Consider the following 17,254-nt stretch of genomic DNA (forward strand, 5'->3'; position numbering starts at 1 on the left):
CTCCAGCAGGGAAGAGCTTCTTAAATTAAGAACGGCAAGTTTTCCCAGGTCTTGCAGTCTCGCCTGAGCTGACCTATATTAGCACAGCACAGAAAGCATAATGGACCCTTGGTGCAGTATTCTGCGCCAACTCCCAGGTGGTCTGGACTGCAGAACTGTTCTTCCAAAAAGTGTAAATTCTAACTTAGCAGTCTGCGAAGAGGCCTGGCTCCCTGGCAGGCCCGGCGTGGGGGCAGGAGGTTACATCAGCTAATCAAGTCCTTGCTGTGCTGTCCCGACTCACTGCCGAGCCCTGGCTCGTTCCCAGCTGACCCTGCTCCTGTGATGCTCAGGAAGGAGCCCAACTTCTCCATTAATCGGCCTGTTTTCAGGAGCTGGAAAGGTGACTTGTAACAGGCCTCTTGTTCCCAGCCTCCCCTATAATGACATTCTGCACAAGCAGATGTCGTCCTTTGATTCCTTATGACCTTCTGAATTTGGGCAAATGAGAAAGCGCCTGGGATCTGCAGTGAGGGCCTAAGGGTGTCTTTCCTGAAGAGCCACGTCATCCTCCACACCACCCGCCCATCTCTACCAGACGACATGGCAAGGACATGGCTTTACTCATTTCCCGCGTGGGGAAAAAGCCTTCTTCCCAGATGGAGCCAGGGGGCTGGGACGCAGAGGCGGGTACCCTTCCACACTTCAGTATTTATCAGAGGTGGCCCCAGGTCCCTGTGGCTGTCTCAGCTTGACAGATGAGAAAACGCTGCTTCAGTGCCCTCCTCAAGGTCACCCCACCAGCAAACATGGAGCTGGGAGAATGAGATCACCCCCAGACAGTGAAGGAAGTGCAGACCAAGCTTCAGAGCCCTCAAGTGTGAGCGTCTGTGCCGGTCACTGGCGGGGACACAGACTGTGAGAGGCAGATAATGTCTTATCGCTGCTGCCCCTCGTCCCAGAGATGCACAGGTGGGAAAGTTGCAGTTGTGATGATTAATTAATTAACCCGCCCGGTTGACCTGAAGTCAGGAGGCCACACCGCAACCCGCCACAGTCCCTGTGGCAAATCGTCCTTCCTCTCTGAGGTTCCAGTGGGCTTTGTTCAGTGGTGGGGGTATCACCAGAAGTACACAGGCACGTGCACGAGCACACACACACACACACATTCAGATGGGGGATTTTAGAATTTGGTCTTCTCTCTCATTTTAAAAACTCCTTTCAAGCCAAGTCATTTTAGAAGCAACCCCAGGGCCGACTCAGAGGCCTGTTGAGCCTTCCTGGCTCTCACTACCCTTCCTCCCCAGCCTGAGTGCACAGCACCAAGAAGAATAAGAACAGCCTCCATTGCATAGGAGGCGAGTTCTGAGGATACACAGCATTTGGACTTGGGGACGCAGGAGGCTCTGGTGTTGTTCCTTCTCTTCTATCCTAATGCAGAGGGGTCGATGCATCAAAGCCATCAGAGACCATAAGGCTCAGAGCCCTGCCCGTCTCCCCCTCAGCCCCAGAGCAGGCGGGGCCTACGAGGCCACAGAAGAGACTTAAGGAAGATACTCTGCTTTATCAAGCCAATTGTGTGTCAGTCAAGCATAGAAGTGTCCTCCAATGAAATGGCCCAATTCCTAAAGGAATCTAGAGGCTTTCTGCAGGGTATTGGGAGGAGGATCTTATCCCTCTCCTGCTTAAAATCCTCCAGTAGTTTTCTGTCTCACTTAGGAAAAAAAAAAAAATCAGTCTTCACAGTGGCTTCCAAGATGCTGGACTTCTGACTACCGCATCTTCCTCCCATTACCCTTCTCCAGCCCCAGGGGTCACCTTGCTGTCCTTTGAACATGTCTAACTCACTCTTGCCTAAAACAGTTCCCCTAGAGGATACCTACCACAATCCCCTGGCCAGAGCACCCCACTCCTCTTGACCACTCTTATTCACGTCCCCATTGACTTGCTCCAGAGAATTTATCTCTAGCAAAAAAAAAAAAAAATATATATATATATATATATATATATATATCTTTGTTTAAAGTCATCTTACTATTTATTTGCTTGCATCATATGGTTTCTATCTTGTCCTATTCTTTCCTTCTCCCTTAGCATAGAATCTATGTTAGATGGGAAAGAAAGGAGCCGTTCCTCCAGGGAAAAAACTACACTTCCCAGCCTCCTTTGCACCCCAGTGACTGGGTTCTAGTCAGTGAGAGAGAAGTGGAGGTGACTGGCTGCCTTCCTTAGAAGGAGAAGATAAGGAGTACTTCACCCCTCTTCCCTTTTGCCCGTTCCCTGCCTAACACTTAGGTATGATGGCTGATCCATAGGTGACCTCAGGGATGGCAGCTGTCTGCTAAAGATGGTAGAGCAAAAACACAGATGGAGCCATCTGGGTTCCAGATATCCATGGGCTGCTTTTGTGTGACCCCTTCAGACTTCAAATAAAGGCAGACTTTCAGCTTTAACCACTGTTATTTCTAGTCCCTCTTGCTAGTGGCTAGATGCAATTTATAACTTCTACACATGTTTATTATTTGTCTGTCCCCAAACCAGAAGATAAGTTCCACAGAACTAGGACCTTGTCTAGCTCCCTGCTGTATCTCTACATCCTGGTACCCAGTAAGTATTTGTTGAATGAAGGAATGAATGAGTGAATACTCAAAGCAACAGCGAAAGTCCTCTGCCCAAATCCTGGCTTCCTCAGTAGGTACTTAGTAAGCAGCATGAAGTGGCATCCTCCTCCATCCCTGACCAGTGACATAAATATTTATGTGGGCAAAGGCAATTTTAATTTCTAAATGTTAGCTGTAGAACAGCACCATTCAGTTCCTAGAGGAACTGAAATGCAAATCTGCTTTGGATTTAAGACCAGGGCACTCAGAATATCACTGGAGTTCACAGGCATTGTTAAAGAGATCTCGGTACCTCAGGTTGGACTGCCACAGAAGAGCTGTGTCACAGTGTAATTCTCTTCCTGTCATAAAATGTCCATGGCAAGTGGAGCAGCCGGTTATCTCTAACCTTGGAGCTGAACAGCAGCTTGAAGAACCCACGGATTCTTTGGCTAGAGTGGAACAGTACCCCGGAAAAGTGGGGGAGTCTGATGTGCATGCACTACCTTTGATGGAACCAGAACTTGCTTGCAAAGGTAGTTTTTGAATCAGAGCAACAGTGGCTGGTGGTGCTTACATTTCTACCCAGAAAGGAAGCACAGGGTAGTAGGTAGTTCTAGTCCCAACCGTGGGTCATACTGGCCACATGACCCGGAGCGAGGCCTCTACTTCCTCATCTCCAAACCTAGACAAAGCAAGCAGAGAGAAACCATGATAGTTTTTATTTTAAAAATCCAATTTTTTTTAAGAGAGTGGAAGAAACTTGGGGGCTGTCTAACCTAACTCCTCATCATGCAGATCTGGGTAATGACAGCCAGGAAGTCAAGGTTTTGTCTTGATCACAAGGAAAGTAGTGGCAGAACTAGGTTTTGAATTCTCGGACCCGTGTGCTCCCCACCACGCCGTCCTGCTTGTCTGTGGGTCAGAAGGACATTGTTATTACCTCCCCTCTGTTGTGTCCTGGTGTTGGGCAGCAGGGAAGTTCATTCCACTTGAAGGAGTCCAGGTGACATGCAAGGTGCTATCTATCACTGGTGCCTCCCATGGTATTTATTCCAGCTCCCACGTGCCAAACTTTACCCTGGGGTTGGAGGATATAGCAGTAAGCAAGATAGAAATCCCTCCCTCTGGGGAGCCAAGCACACTCTCCCTCTCTTACATACAGACCAGATGGTGTCAAATGTTACCGAGAAAAATTGGGATTGGGAAAAGGGAGATGTTGCCATCTTAAGTTAGAAAGGTCAAGGAAGGTCCATGATTGGATTCAGCTGAAACAGTGACCTGAGGCCGTGAGGGGAGTAAGCCCCGTGGATATCTTAGGGAATAGGTCCAGGCAGAAGCATCACAGGTGCTGGTACCCTGAGAGTGCCCTTGCCTGTTTAAGGAAGAGCAAGGAAGCTAGGACCAGTGGAGCCAGGTGCACAGGGGATGGGTGGCAGGAGAGAAGAGGATGGGGAAAGGAGAGGTCGCATCATGACGGACAGCTGGTGCTTCACAAGAATTTTGATGGAGCTCACCTTTTAAACCAGCACAAAGCATAAGCTCTCCAACAACCTGGTATGACCCTGATACACTGGCATTTTGATTTCAGTCCACCATTTTCTCTCTAGTACTGAATTTGGCCGGCCTCATGGTATTCAGTATTGGATGCCCTTGAGTTTTCTACCATAAATGCTGTCAACCTCTCCATGCATGTTCTTAGGGAAGAGGGGAGACGTGAGGGTCCAAGTAGCTTGAAGTTCCCAATAAGGTTAAGATAAACTTGGGAGAGGTTTCTCAGCAGCCAGACACCAATTAAGCAGGTTACAGGGAAGTGTTTCTAGAAACAGCAGTGCAGTGGAGATAGACTGACAGGTGAGCAGATGGGGGAACCATCATCTCAAATTTATTTCACAGCTTACAACTCAAATGAGCCACCCAAAGTCAGAACAGCTGGCCTTTTATTCTGTAAGCCATTGTCCTTTGCTCTGCTCATCTCTCAGGAGCATGAGTGGATTATGCCCCAATGGCAATCTGTCTGTCGGTTTTTGACTTTGCAGGAAAGAATCCTGTGTAGAAAAGCAGGCTCTTTGTGTGAATCAGATTTTCCTGTAATGTCTGCATATTCCACTAGTTATGAAGTTCCTAGGTTCTGGAAATCGATGACATTGGCTTTTTAGCTTTTATTATCATAACTATATTCGTTACCCATGTGACTCCCATTATCTGATTCTGAGTAAATGGAATTGAACCAAACAGTCAAAAGCAAAAATCTTTAGATTTTGCAGGGGGAAAAAATGTTTTCAAAAACGTAGAGTGCATCTGAAAACCACAGCCGCCTTGAATTTCTAACTGTAAGCTTCTCTGGAATCTTTCTGAAGTTTGAGCCTGTCCCATGCAAGTCTTACTTAAGTTTCAAGCAACAGGGAAGTCACGAAATTTGGAAAGGGTTATCTTTTGTCAATCACGGTCCTTTGTGGGATACTGTGCTGACAGAGGACAGGGGAGAGACCATATTCTATGACTGAAAGAAGGGCTTGATACTACCCGATGGGGATTTTGTTCCAGTAACTGCATCCAGTTGGACCTTCTGCCTTGATGCAGGTAGAGCATTAATACCGCTCATTAAGCCTCACGCCTGCGTGCTTTGCCTCTCGATGGCTGAGTCCCTGGCAGAATATATTTTCTTCCAAAGTGTTTGTTTTCATTGTTGCCCTTTAAAAATAATGAGTTCATTCTATTCCCTTGCAAGGAAAGTTACTCTAGACTGCTTTGAAATTGTATATCTTTTGTTGGGCGCATTTCTGCAGTGGTCCCATAGCTTTGTGTGCCGGGGAACTCAACCCGGCCTCTCTTCAACTTCCAACCAAGCTGCCTCAGACGGATCCGTCTAATCGTCCAGCCCATTTGACCTTTATATTGTTACCCTCGGGCAGGTAGAAGCCATGCAAGTTTCAGGTGACCCTCTCATGTGACCAGAGACCAAAGGTCAGCAGCTCCTAAATGTTCAGCTGTCAAGTTAGACCATTCATCACTATTATTATGCAACTGAGAAGCAGCAAATGAGGCTGCGGATAAAATTATTCTCAACCTTCTAACTCCTGAATTGACACCCCAGTGCTGAGCCAAGCAGTCTCACATATTAAGTGATTCCGGGGGCCTGCCAGGGTCCCTGGAGTCGAGGAAGGGACTTCAGGAGACTTGTTGTATGTTGCCTGCTTCGGGGGCCAAGTTACAGATCTGAAAGAGCCGACCCTAAGTCTGGTTTCCTCTGCAAGGGAGATGAACCTAATGTTGGTTCTTTATAGACCCAAAGATACCCTCGTCTCCCCGACCCCAGCAATGCTCCTGTAGCATCTTTGGGGTCCTTGGGGATGGGTTAACATGACACAGTGCTTTCACCAACTAGCCTGATCCCAAGAGTCACTTATGAGCCTGAAGAGTCATAGGACCCTCCTCTGGAGAATCTGACTTGGACTGAGCGCCATGGAAGACTGTTTTTAATGAGGGCCACAAATGATTTATATAAAAAAAATATATATATATATGTATTTTGGAATAGTATGAAGAGCTTGAGATTTGGAGTCAGTTGATTTTGGCTTCATATCCTGACTCTCCTTCAGTTGGCTGTGATATATTGGGTTGGTTAGTCTTCTGGGCCTCAGTTTCCATTCTGAGGACAAACATTTAAATGGAACATGTGCACCGTACCTGGTACTCAACATTTGTCATTGGCTATCTTTAATGCTTTTAATTAGCATTATTACTTTTCCTTTGGTCTTATCACTGGAGGATCATTGATTAGCAGTGATTCCAACTGGGAAGAGGCTCTGGTTCCATCAGCCAGAAGGCCAGGAAGCCCTCATGAAATCTTTCCTGGGAATCCCAAGTTGGAATTCTAAATGTTCTTTTTCATCAAAAACAAAACAAAAATCTTGATATTCATGGTTTTGGGGATATACAGTATTATTTATAGTATATTTCAGAGAAATTATAGATTATGCAGTTGTTGAGGGGGGACATTGGAAACAGTGACAACCACTATTTATGTAGGAAATGCCATTTGAGTTTCAAACAAATGTGGAGGTTACAAACCAGGTATGGCAGCTGGATGGAGCCTGCACTGTATCCCTCTCCCAGTAGATCCTCTGTCAATATGGTGATTTTTTAAAACCAAGATCCAGGCAGCAGGGTTATCCATGCTGAATGGCATAACAGTTCCTTTAAAAATGTCTGTTTAGCCATGGCATCATCCTGGTGCCTAAAACACTTTGGGTATATTTGGTAGTCTTAAGTATTTTTAAAGTGACCAAACAGGCTATCTTATATTATTAGACTTCTCACTTTTTCCCAGAAGTGCGAGACCCAAAAGTAGATTTGTCCACAATGAGAGGCTAAGTCAAGCCCAGCTTCTCAAGTGGTCACGGTTGGAAAGTACTACCTACTATAAAAGTTTATTGACCAAAAAGGAAAAAAAAAAGAAAAAGCTGACCCCTGGGCAGAAGCGTGGCCTTTCCTCACTCTGGGTGTGTGTTCTTGACTCTACTGATCTGGAAACATTAATGTGGGACAGAAGCAACAGGCTAAAATCCTTTCAAAGACAGAGTGATTGTGTCCTTTATCAGAAATTCATTTAGGAACTGGTTTTGCTTAGTGTTTCTGCATTAGGTAAACAGTTCTGCAAAATTGGCAAGCTGGTTTTATAAAACCATCTCTGCCAACGTAGGAGATTAAGATAGACATAACTAGGACAGGGTGGCTATTTATTTGTGAAGTTTTCCAGCGTGCTAGGATAGCAATAACAAAAGTCCCAGAAGACAAATTATAAATGGATTAACTCTTTTCCTAAGCCATAGAGTGTCAAGGACTGGACTGCATACTCTTCCCACCGTTGACCAAAATAAATCACTTGAAACAAAGCATAGTGAGGCTGAAAAACAGTGCAGTGGAGGGCCCCCTTCTTCTGGGCTAGATTGTAAATGTGGGGTTTAAGCAGACAACATGGAAAGCAAAACGTTACACATGAAAATCCCTTAAATTGTACATAAAGTACTGTCCAGGATTTAGATAACAATACCATAACCACACTCTGCGGCAGGGCTGTGACTCTCATGGCTCACAGAGGCAGAGGCAGAGTATGTTTGGCTGCCATATTGGTCCCATGCTCCCTCCAAAGCATAAGGCCTTTGAGGGAATTGTTGCCCCTTACACCATTATTTCATGCTGATCCTGGCACTGGGATTTGCAGGTTAATGTGGATCTGATGTAACACCAGTATTTTCTACCTGAGCCTTCTTAAGCCTTGAGAGTATCTTGTATTGTTTGAGAGAATCCATTCTGATGGGGCCGACACCCTAAAACAGACGTCTGTCCAGCATGAGCTAGAGTGACTGTCAACACCTCATTGTAAATGAAAATTCCAGAAAAAAATCCGACTTAAAGAATATACTTTTTTTTAGTAATTGGATACTTTCTGATTGAATTGTTGGTTTGAACTGCTCTCACGTTTAGAAGTGGGTTGTATTTCATTTTAAGATCAGCTATGTTTAAAAATAGAATTTACATACTCTGGGAAAAGAGACATAAAGGCATAATTATACATTTATATGGCACTTTTCATATCTTAGAGCACTTTCATATATTATTTGATCTTATCTTCACATAACCTGGGGAAGCAGGGAAACATGAACTTCATAAAACAGTTGAGGAAACCAAGAGTTTGAAATACTTTTCTCAAGGTCACCCACAGAATATAACTAGAGATAGTTTATACCCTTCAAAGGCAACAGTTTCTTATTTTGACAGACAATAGATGTTTATGTCATAAGAATCTCAAAGTCATTAGAATGAAAACAAGAAAAACAAGTTTGTCAGTCATTTGTCATAACAATAGTCTTGCTAGAAACTAGGAAAAAAACATTTTGCCTCCCCTACCCGCCCTCCCCAAAATGGTTTGTAATTTCCTAAATATCTAAAGTTGACATTTTTGGCTCAGTAGTCACTGGACAGGATCCATTTTTAGTCCAAATGAAGTCTATGAAAAAGATGGAACATAATGGAAGGGGAGGCCAGCCAGCTGCCCATGGGTCTGGCCTAACCCTGGCTTCCCCACTAACCACTAAATGAGGGAAGGAAATCCTCGTTCAAAATGGGGGTCCAGATACCCACCCTCACCATTCTCCTAGGTTATTGTGAAAATCAAATAAGCCTATACTGTGTACTGAAATTCTGTGGGACATTTAACTAATATTCAAAATGTAATTGTTATTCTCATCAGGAGTTACTCTCCTCTTTCCCAGTAAAGAATTCTCTCTTTACAGGTTCATTTTTCTTGTTTCTTCAGTGGCCTGTGCCTGGTAACATTTCTCCATGAAGTTCAGTGTGTGTGTGTGTGTGTGTGTGTGCGCGCGCGCGCGCATGTGTGTGTGTTTTAATCTTGCATATTTCAGTGACTCTATTAGCAGAAACCACTCCTCCTGAAATCTTTACCATTGCCTCAAGAGTAATGGAAGTGTTACCTGTCCTTCTTTATTTGTTGCAAAATTTAGGGACAGGGAAGAAGATCGTATGTGTTTTCTTAAAATCAATGGCCAGCACATTACTGTAAAACCTATTGATTAAAAACACAAAGTATAATGTTAGTCATTTAGTCTGTGAAGTGATGCAATAAGGGAAGAAATTTATCCTTTGACTTTTGCATTAACCTTTTATTGACTGCTTGCATACCCATAATTAACACACACTTTAGCTAAAGTGGTTAATTTTAGCATGGTGACCAGTGTTCACTAATGTAACTGCAATCTGGATCGTCCAAACCTAAGTGCAGCCCTAGGGAAATCAGTGGGCAGTGAGGCCCGGCCCGTATGAGTTACACCTTGGGGTGGGGGCTGGGGAACCTCTGGACAATCTGCTAACAGACCAGCCAGCGTGACACCTTTCAGTCGCTTCCTGTTCTGTCACCAGGTCATTCCGGGAGAATCTTTCCTAAGTAGCTAAGAGTTTGGGGAGTGGCTTATGGAGTCCTTTGAGTTGAAGTAATAATGTGAATTTAGAAAGGAAATATGAGTGACACTAAGTTGGGGGAATCTTTTAAATGTTTTTCAAAAGATCATCTAGCTCTGCCTTGCTTTTCACACAGGACAGCGTGGGTGACATCGGCATTCCCTTGACTTTTGGGTAGACATTTATCCCAAGTTAAATGGTTGATTTGACTTGAACCAAAGGCCAAGGCCAGGCTGTCATGCTTTCAGGCCCAGACGGTCCCTTCACCTACCAGACTATCCACAGCCACATCAGATACATGGCAGGGCCACGGTCACAGATGGCCACAAAGGCGAGAGGTGACAGAGAGGTGGGAAGCAAGACCAGCATGTCGACTAGGATTCTTTAGGTCGCAAGTGACAGACACACCTGACTCGTACAATAAAGACTTGTGGAACCAAAATGTCTAAGCAGAGCTAGTGAGGCCTGATCCAGCCCCTGGAACAACATCATCCAGGACCCTGCATCTTGTACCATGGTGGCAAATGACTCTGGCAGGTCTGGCCAATAGTTCACACAAGAGGAGAGAGAAGGTCTTTCCCCTCAGCTCCCATAATACTCCTCTCATCTGTTCTTGATTTGGCCCTAGTTTGAGCCATGCTTCCCCCCCACAAACCTTCCCTATGACTGGAAGAGGGGGACATGCTCGTTAGCTTAGGCCCCTCAAAACTCTCCTCTGACACAGAGGTAGAGCCGGCCCATCCAGACTGTGAGGCTCAGCATGGAGAAGGGATGAATTCCCCTCAGGAAAACCTGTTGGTGGGGAAGGAGGGAACCCATACCCGACAACCACCATCTGCCATAATCAGTATTTCTAAAACATGTCTTCAGACAACTCGGGGCCCCTTTATTGTGCAGGAGACTCTAGAACCTGTGAGCTAAGAAACAAATCAAGTCAATCTGAAGCAGCTACCATTTACAAAATGTGACACTAGTGCCCTTCACTTGTTCTGGGTCTTCAGGAACAACGGCAGATCCTGTCTGAGTCTGAACACTGTAGCCCGGCACTGGAAATTTGCAGCAGGGTCCCAGAGTGTCCTGTGGACAGGACTCAGCTGTAGGCTCAATTTGATTCCAGCCAGAAAGTTCTGCTCCTGGATCTCCACAGTATCCTCCAGGAAGAGCCAGTGCAGAGGTTACCCACCCAGGGGTGTGAAGGAAGGAGACTGGCACAGGTGTCCCTCGTCCGTCACTGGTACACGTGATGGAAGCGATGATAGTGATAATAATGTCAGTATTCCTCGAGCAGCCTGCCGGGCAGTGGTAAGCATTTTACATGTTTTAATTTATGTAATCTTCACAACAACCCTATAAGTAAGGTATTATTATTACTGCAGCCCACCCTGAACCAGGGGGATATGTCCAAAGACCCACAGTCATGAAACCTTGGATAGTAGCCCTCTATATCCTATGTTTTTTTTTAATATATACATACCTAGGGTTAAATTAGACACAGTAGGGGATTAACCACAAAAACTACTAAAAATGGAATAATTATAACAGTGTGCTATAATAGAAGTCATATAAATATGCATTTTCTTTCTGAAAATATCATCTACTGCACTCACCCTTCTGACAATAATGGTGGTTCTGTGAGGTGACACAGCGCCTGTGTGACGTGGTGAACCCAGCTAATTGGCGTGGGCCTTGTGATATTGCCTTAGGCTGCCATTGAGCTCCTGAGGGTATGTCAGAAGGAAGATCATCTTTTTGGAGCAATTCGAGGTCATCAAACCATGACAGTGTGGGGCGGGTAGCATATACAGTGTGTGCCCACTGGCCAGATAGATGATTCACACCCTGCGCAGGACAGACCTAGACGGCATGAGGTTTCATCATGCTCCTCAGGAGAGTACACAAATGGAAACTTACAAATTATTTCTGGAAATTTCCCTTCAATATTTTCCGGCCATGATTGACAGCGGGTAACTGAATCTGCAGAAAGTGAAACCACAAAAAGGGGACTCTGCTGTATTGTTGTCATCTTCATTGTTATTGATATCGTCTCCACTGGATAGATAAGAACCCACGGTGTCATGCCCCTGGAAACCAGCAGCTCCAGGAGGCCAGAGGACACTCCCCTGCCCACCCCATGGCACCCTCCCTATTTGCCCATCTTAGAAAACTGAGGTCCAAGAAGGCAGAACTAGTGATTTCATCAAGAGGAATAAAAACCCAGAGGGGAGGTGCCCTCAAGTCATTCTCAAACCTTTCTTTTCCAGTTCGGGGCCCAGCCTGATGCAGAAGCAAAGGGTATAATGTGAGTTGGGAGTGTCTGTCCCTTCTCATGGGAAAGGCAGCATCTCAATGAGCCCTCAGCTGGGCCCTCTCACCGTCATTGGGAAATTGGCAAGGAGCACTGGCATTAAGAATTTTAAAGTGTCTTGAAATTGCTGAATTAAGGCCCTGAAGAAACTCAGGGAAGCCAAGCCCAGGTGGAGGGAGTGGGTACGAACAACTCTTGCCTAGCAGGGCCTGCAGGGAAAGGAGATGGCTCCCTCCTTCCATGCGAAGACCAGTGGCAAAAAACCTGGTAACAGCTTGGCCCTAAAGCAAAGCCAGTGGCCTTGGGAGGCTTGTACGACACGGCATTGAGCAGACCTCTGCCGCAGGGTCTAATATTTTTAATACTTTCTCAAAGTGAGGAGGCCAACCCCATCTGACAGGTGAAAAAGCATCTCTATTGACTTTTCACAAACCTTATGATATTCTAGGTGGATCGACACTTATCATAGCCCTTTAATCTGCCAAGCAGGATAATGTGTGCACGGATAATTTATCCACTGTGAGATTGAAATGCTCAATTTGGAATAACTTTCCCTACCCAGTAAATTGAGCATTACTCTATGAGTCTGAGGCAGAGAGAAAGCACGATTTAGAGAGCTTTGCAGAGTTCCTGTGTAATTAGTCGCAGCTTCCCTTGAATATTAATTTCCCCCTCGTCCCTTTCAAGTGATTTAGAGACTATCTCTAGAACTAGGGAGGTGCACCCTGAGAGCGGGGCCAGCAAGCAGCCCGGTCTCCAACACCTATTGTGAAGTCGTCTGCAGAACTCGCCCTCCGTCCCCCGGTGCAATGTGTGCTTATCAGTGCAAACAGTTTAATATTTATGCTAAGAGGATTGTCAGAGGCAGCTTCTGTTGCTTTAATTCTTGTTTTAAATAAATAATGAGAACATTTAAACACATTACTCTTCTTGAGGCCCTGAGGTCAGCTAATCTTATTATTTATGAAGTGATGTGCTACATAATAGTACTTAGTGCATGTTAACAGACGCTATTATCAGGGCCTGATGCGGAGAGCCGGAGATATATTGGAATGTTATGTGTAATGTACGACGGATTGAGTGCATAGGATGCCGGTATGGCAATTAACCACATGCGAAAATAGGTGTAAAGTTGAAGTATGTTTTCCCCTGAGGAGCCCCTCACCATTAATAATTCCCCAGAGGAGGAGATGTCTTGCAGTTAGGAACCTTCTGTCCCATCAGGCTTGGAGTGGGGCTGGGACATCCCATTCTCTGATCCCTTTGTGGTCATTCCTACACAGTTGGAAGACAGTAGTGGGTCTGGCCCATTTTTTTAATCGATGTAGACAGAGATTCCGGAAGGCGGAGGTGGGTACCTGTGCACCTTCCCATCCTCTCCACTTGTGATGCAGGCAGTTTGGCAGCCACATACTCCCAGAGAGTTGCTATTTGTTTCCTTTTCTCTCATGCTTAGTTTTCAGATAAATAAAGCTAAAGCCACTGAGCTCTCCTGGGCCAATTTTAAATAAGCCAGACTTGGAGAGGTGGCTGCCTGCTTAGGTGTGGTGACGTTGCCCCAACTTTTATTTTTTTCCTACGAGGCTATAATTTAGCTGCAGATGATAATTAATTTCTCTACTATTGATGAATAATCCATTTAATAAAAACCGTGATTTAAGTGTTTTCCTTAGGGACTAACTCTTGCTAGCCTCTTAATTTAATTTTGTGGAAGTTCCCCCCACCTATTCATCAGTGGAAATGATTATTAACCTCTATTTGCATATATCCTTATAAATTGGTCTCTCCTTGGCGTGCTTTTTTCTGAGCCCAGCAAGCTGGGACACTTGCAAATCTCCAGGATCTCCAAAGTCAACCCGGTCTGTAATATTGTTTAATCTATTCTTGGACGTTTTAATGCAGTAAATTCAATTTAATCTTTCCCAGTAATCTAGTAATACATCGAAATCCCACAAACATTTAAATCTGATAATGGCTTAATCACACACTTTAAATAACAGTTGAGATAATGAAAAAATAATTCACTATTTTAAAGGCAGAGTAACTGCATTTCTCTAATGATTGGCTTTTCCAAAGCTCCTCAAGATAATACAGATCTGGGAATCGGAAAGAAACCGAGTCCTGGCGCCTGAGGATCGGTTCTTCCTTCTCATGAACACCTGCTTTTGTGTTGCGGCCTCGTTCTCCCCGTTGTCCCTGTGACCTCTGCCACAGGGGACGGTGTAGGGAGCACGTGTCAGCGCTGGCCTCCAGGTTTCCCAGGAGTTTGGATCTTCCAGGAATTTCCCCAATGGGTTCATGGCCTGTTCTTACTCTTCCAGGTGCCAGTGCCGAATCGCCCGAACTTTACCCGCGGACCAGAAACCAGACTGCCGTCCATACTGGGAAAAGGACGATGTCTCCATGCCTCTGCCCTTTGACCTCACAGACATCGTCTCAGAACTCAGAGCTCAGCTGCTGGAAGCAAAGCCTTAGAAGGAGCACAGTCTTAGGTGGAGAAGGAGAAGACATCCTTGGCTTCTCTCCCGCAACCTTATCACGGGCTTGGGCAAAGTGTAGGCCTCTCTTGGCCCTCGGGTTGTAGAACCTGAGTCCCAATTCAAAACAGCTAGGGAATGGAGCCCGTGAATAGTGAGATGTTGAAAAACAACAGTGCCATAGTCCAATTTGGTATTCAACAAGAACTTCCCCCCAAAACCTTGGCCACTTGGGATTTTTTCATAGGAGACTGTTAGCCCCGAAGGGCCAAAGGAGGTAGCCCAACCTGTGACAGAGCCTCACCTCCTTTCCTCCTTCACCAGCCTCCTCAGAGATGTAGAGTGGGCCCAGTTGTCTGGGGAAAGACAGAACTCAGAGTTGTCCATCCCAGTTCCTCACCATGCCCCCTAGAGGTGTACCATCCAATATGGCAGCCTCTTGCTGACTGTGGCATCTCAAGTTTAAGTTCACTTTTCATTACAAATTCAGTTTCTCAGTTGCCCTCCCCATATCTAGTGCTTCACAGCCACATGTAGCTAGAGTGTGGGACAACACAGACAGGAGTATTTTCATCATTGTAGAAAGTTGTCTTGGAGGAAGCGTTCACTTGCAGGTGTTCCCTTTCCCAATTTTTTGTAGTTGCTCTTCCCACAGGAGAATGAGATTAAAAGAGCAATGACTCTAAAGAGTAGCCCCTTTCCCTTTTCAGAGAAAAAGCTCAGTGAAATTCTGAGCTGTGAGTCCTGCACACCACAGTCGGGCCTGGGACAGTGTTAACCTTAAAACAAAGCTGACATCCTGTCTTTAGGGACTTTCCCTGATCTGATGACAGAGACCAGCCCAATTTACATTGCATCATGAATTTAGGCAGCAGAGCACAAGTTTTTCTCTAATCCCCCATGTGCAGATAATGAGCCTTGAAGAACCCCAGTGCTCCATCCTAATGACATTGACACTACAGACACACCTGGTGGAGCAGAGGTTGGACCTGGCCTCTGGCTTCAGAGTGCCTAAATTAAGACCCCCCACTACTTATGTGACCTCTGGCACATTCTCCTGCCTCAGTTTCCTCATCTCTATAATGGGGATGCCAAAGGTGTCCGATCCCAAGATGAAGACTCAGTGACGTGATCTAGCTGCAGACTGAGATCAGTCCCTGGCACATCGTGAAGTGCTAGATAAACGTGCCCTTACGTGTCAGTAAGCGGATCTGGATGTGGGTGTCTTCCGCTCCCTTTCTGAATCGCTGTGCCAGTTTTTGTCTTGTGATGCCATTATCACTTCTTTCCCTTTCTGGCTTGGCTCCTGCCCTTTGGTTTCCCCAGAAATCGTGAGGATAGTTAGCCCTCTCCTCGGCGTGTCGCCTCCCCCGTAGCCTTCACAGTAGTTTAGAAACTGGAGAACTTTGGCCCTGGAGAGGTGCACAGAGCATAGCCTCCTGCCTTCAGGATCTGATGGCTAGAGGCACTCTGTCCCCTGGAGGTGGGAAAGTGAGACCGTCATGCTGAGACTCTCAGACCCCGGACTTATTCCTCGGTGTCTTTGAGCCTCGGTTTCCTCATCAGTCAAAGAGATGAGAAAGGTGTTGACAGGGCCCCAGCCCCCGACCACCTGGCCCCTCTTTGTTTTGCCCCCTTGGTGTTTGTTCTTTGTTACATTTCATTAGGTGCCAATACTCTTAAATTGGGAGAATTCGTGTAAAATTCAAATGTCTGCATTCTCTTTAGAAATTGGAGCACCTGCCAGTCCTAAGCCTGCATCCCAGCATGGTAACAGGCTAAGTGGCGGCGTCTCCTGCTCTGAAGTGGCCGTGACCCCCTGTGGTTTGCAGTGGACCCTGTTACTCCTGTTTTCGTGTACTGTAAACCTGATCTGCTTCACCCCTCATGTCCACGCCTTCCAAACCTGCTTGCTCGTACCCCAGTAGTAAGAATCACTAATGTTTAGTGCGTACCCCCAAATTTGTGTATCCTACCCCACTATATTCATGAACTGCTTGTACTAATCTGTTGTGTGCATCATTAAGCATTCATATACAATAAAGATATTAAAAGGATAAGACACAGAGGCTCCGGGCTTTGCTCCCTGTACACTGGCAGGTGGGCCTGGGGGCTCCCCGGGTGGATAGAGGGAGATTCCAAACCCTCCAGGTGCAGCCAGGTGATATATGGTGGAGTTGGAGAAGCCACTGCCTTAGATGAATCTGAAAGGTGAAATCATGTTTTCAGAAGAGTGGCCTTTGGGGAGCAGGAGCTTGGTGTGCTTGGGGCTCACCTCTGCCCCCCGGGAGGTTTCAGGTGGGTGGAAGAGGGGAGGCTGGAGGTCATATCAAGCAACTGCAAAGACCTGGGCGCCAAGGGAAGGCCTGGTCCTCTCTGCGATTGGGGAAGGACTTTCCTGGGAATGTGGGCCCAGAGTGATGAGTGTGGATGAGGAGCAGGCAGCCGGGCCCGGGACCACTTGCGTCAGCACCAGCGCCCGCTTGCTTTCCTACCAGGCTTCTGTGGCCTTCCGTGGCCATCGGTCCCAGCTCCCTTGAGAGACGTGATCTAAGACATAGCTTGGCACTCAGTGGCCACTGATCTCTCTCTTTCCGGATGCCTCAACCGTGCGGTGGCCCCAGGATCCAAGGGTAGAGCTCTGGTTCCACCAGGCTCCCAGCCTCGTGGAGGCCCAGGGGTGTGTAGTGACCAAAATAAGAACTTACCTGGGAAGCCAGGAAGTAAATGACAGGATCCTTCCAGATGACTGTCAGTGCTGAAGGATACCAACATGGGTGGGGGGCCGAGGGGACCTGGGGACTCAAGAAGGCTGATAGATCAACTAGTTAAAGAAGGGCACGGTAGGAAGGGGATGGCAGGCACAAAGATTCTGAGGCAGGGGAGTGCTGGGAAGGGGCACTCAAAGGAAA

At 46.3% G+C, this 17,254-nt stretch overlaps 1 protein-coding gene across 2 annotated transcripts in view; it reads left to right on the forward strand.

Annotated features, from left to right (window-relative positions):
* FTO (FTO alpha-ketoglutarate dependent dioxygenase) overlaps positions 1-16,404 on the forward strand; it is a 374,809-nt gene extending 358,405 nt beyond the window's left edge. The window contains exons 9-10 of one of the 2 annotated variants that reach the window (XM_081275885.1): positions 14,187-14,357; positions 16,071-16,404. In XM_081275885.1, the coding sequence (XP_081132011.1) occupies positions 14,187-14,340 (154 nt within the window). In that variant the 3' untranslated portion in view covers positions 14,341-14,357; positions 16,071-16,404. Of the gene's footprint in view, positions 1-14,186 lie in introns of both variants that reach the window. The other variant, XM_081275884.1, reaches the window with a different exon arrangement.
* The last annotated feature ends 850 nt before the right edge of the window (positions 16,405-17,254 follow it).

Source organism: Spermophilus citellus, assembly GCF_964194105.1.
Source record: "Spermophilus citellus genome assembly, chromosome: 18".
NCBI classification, from domain to species: Eukaryota; Metazoa; Chordata; class Mammalia; order Rodentia; family Sciuridae; genus Spermophilus; species Spermophilus citellus.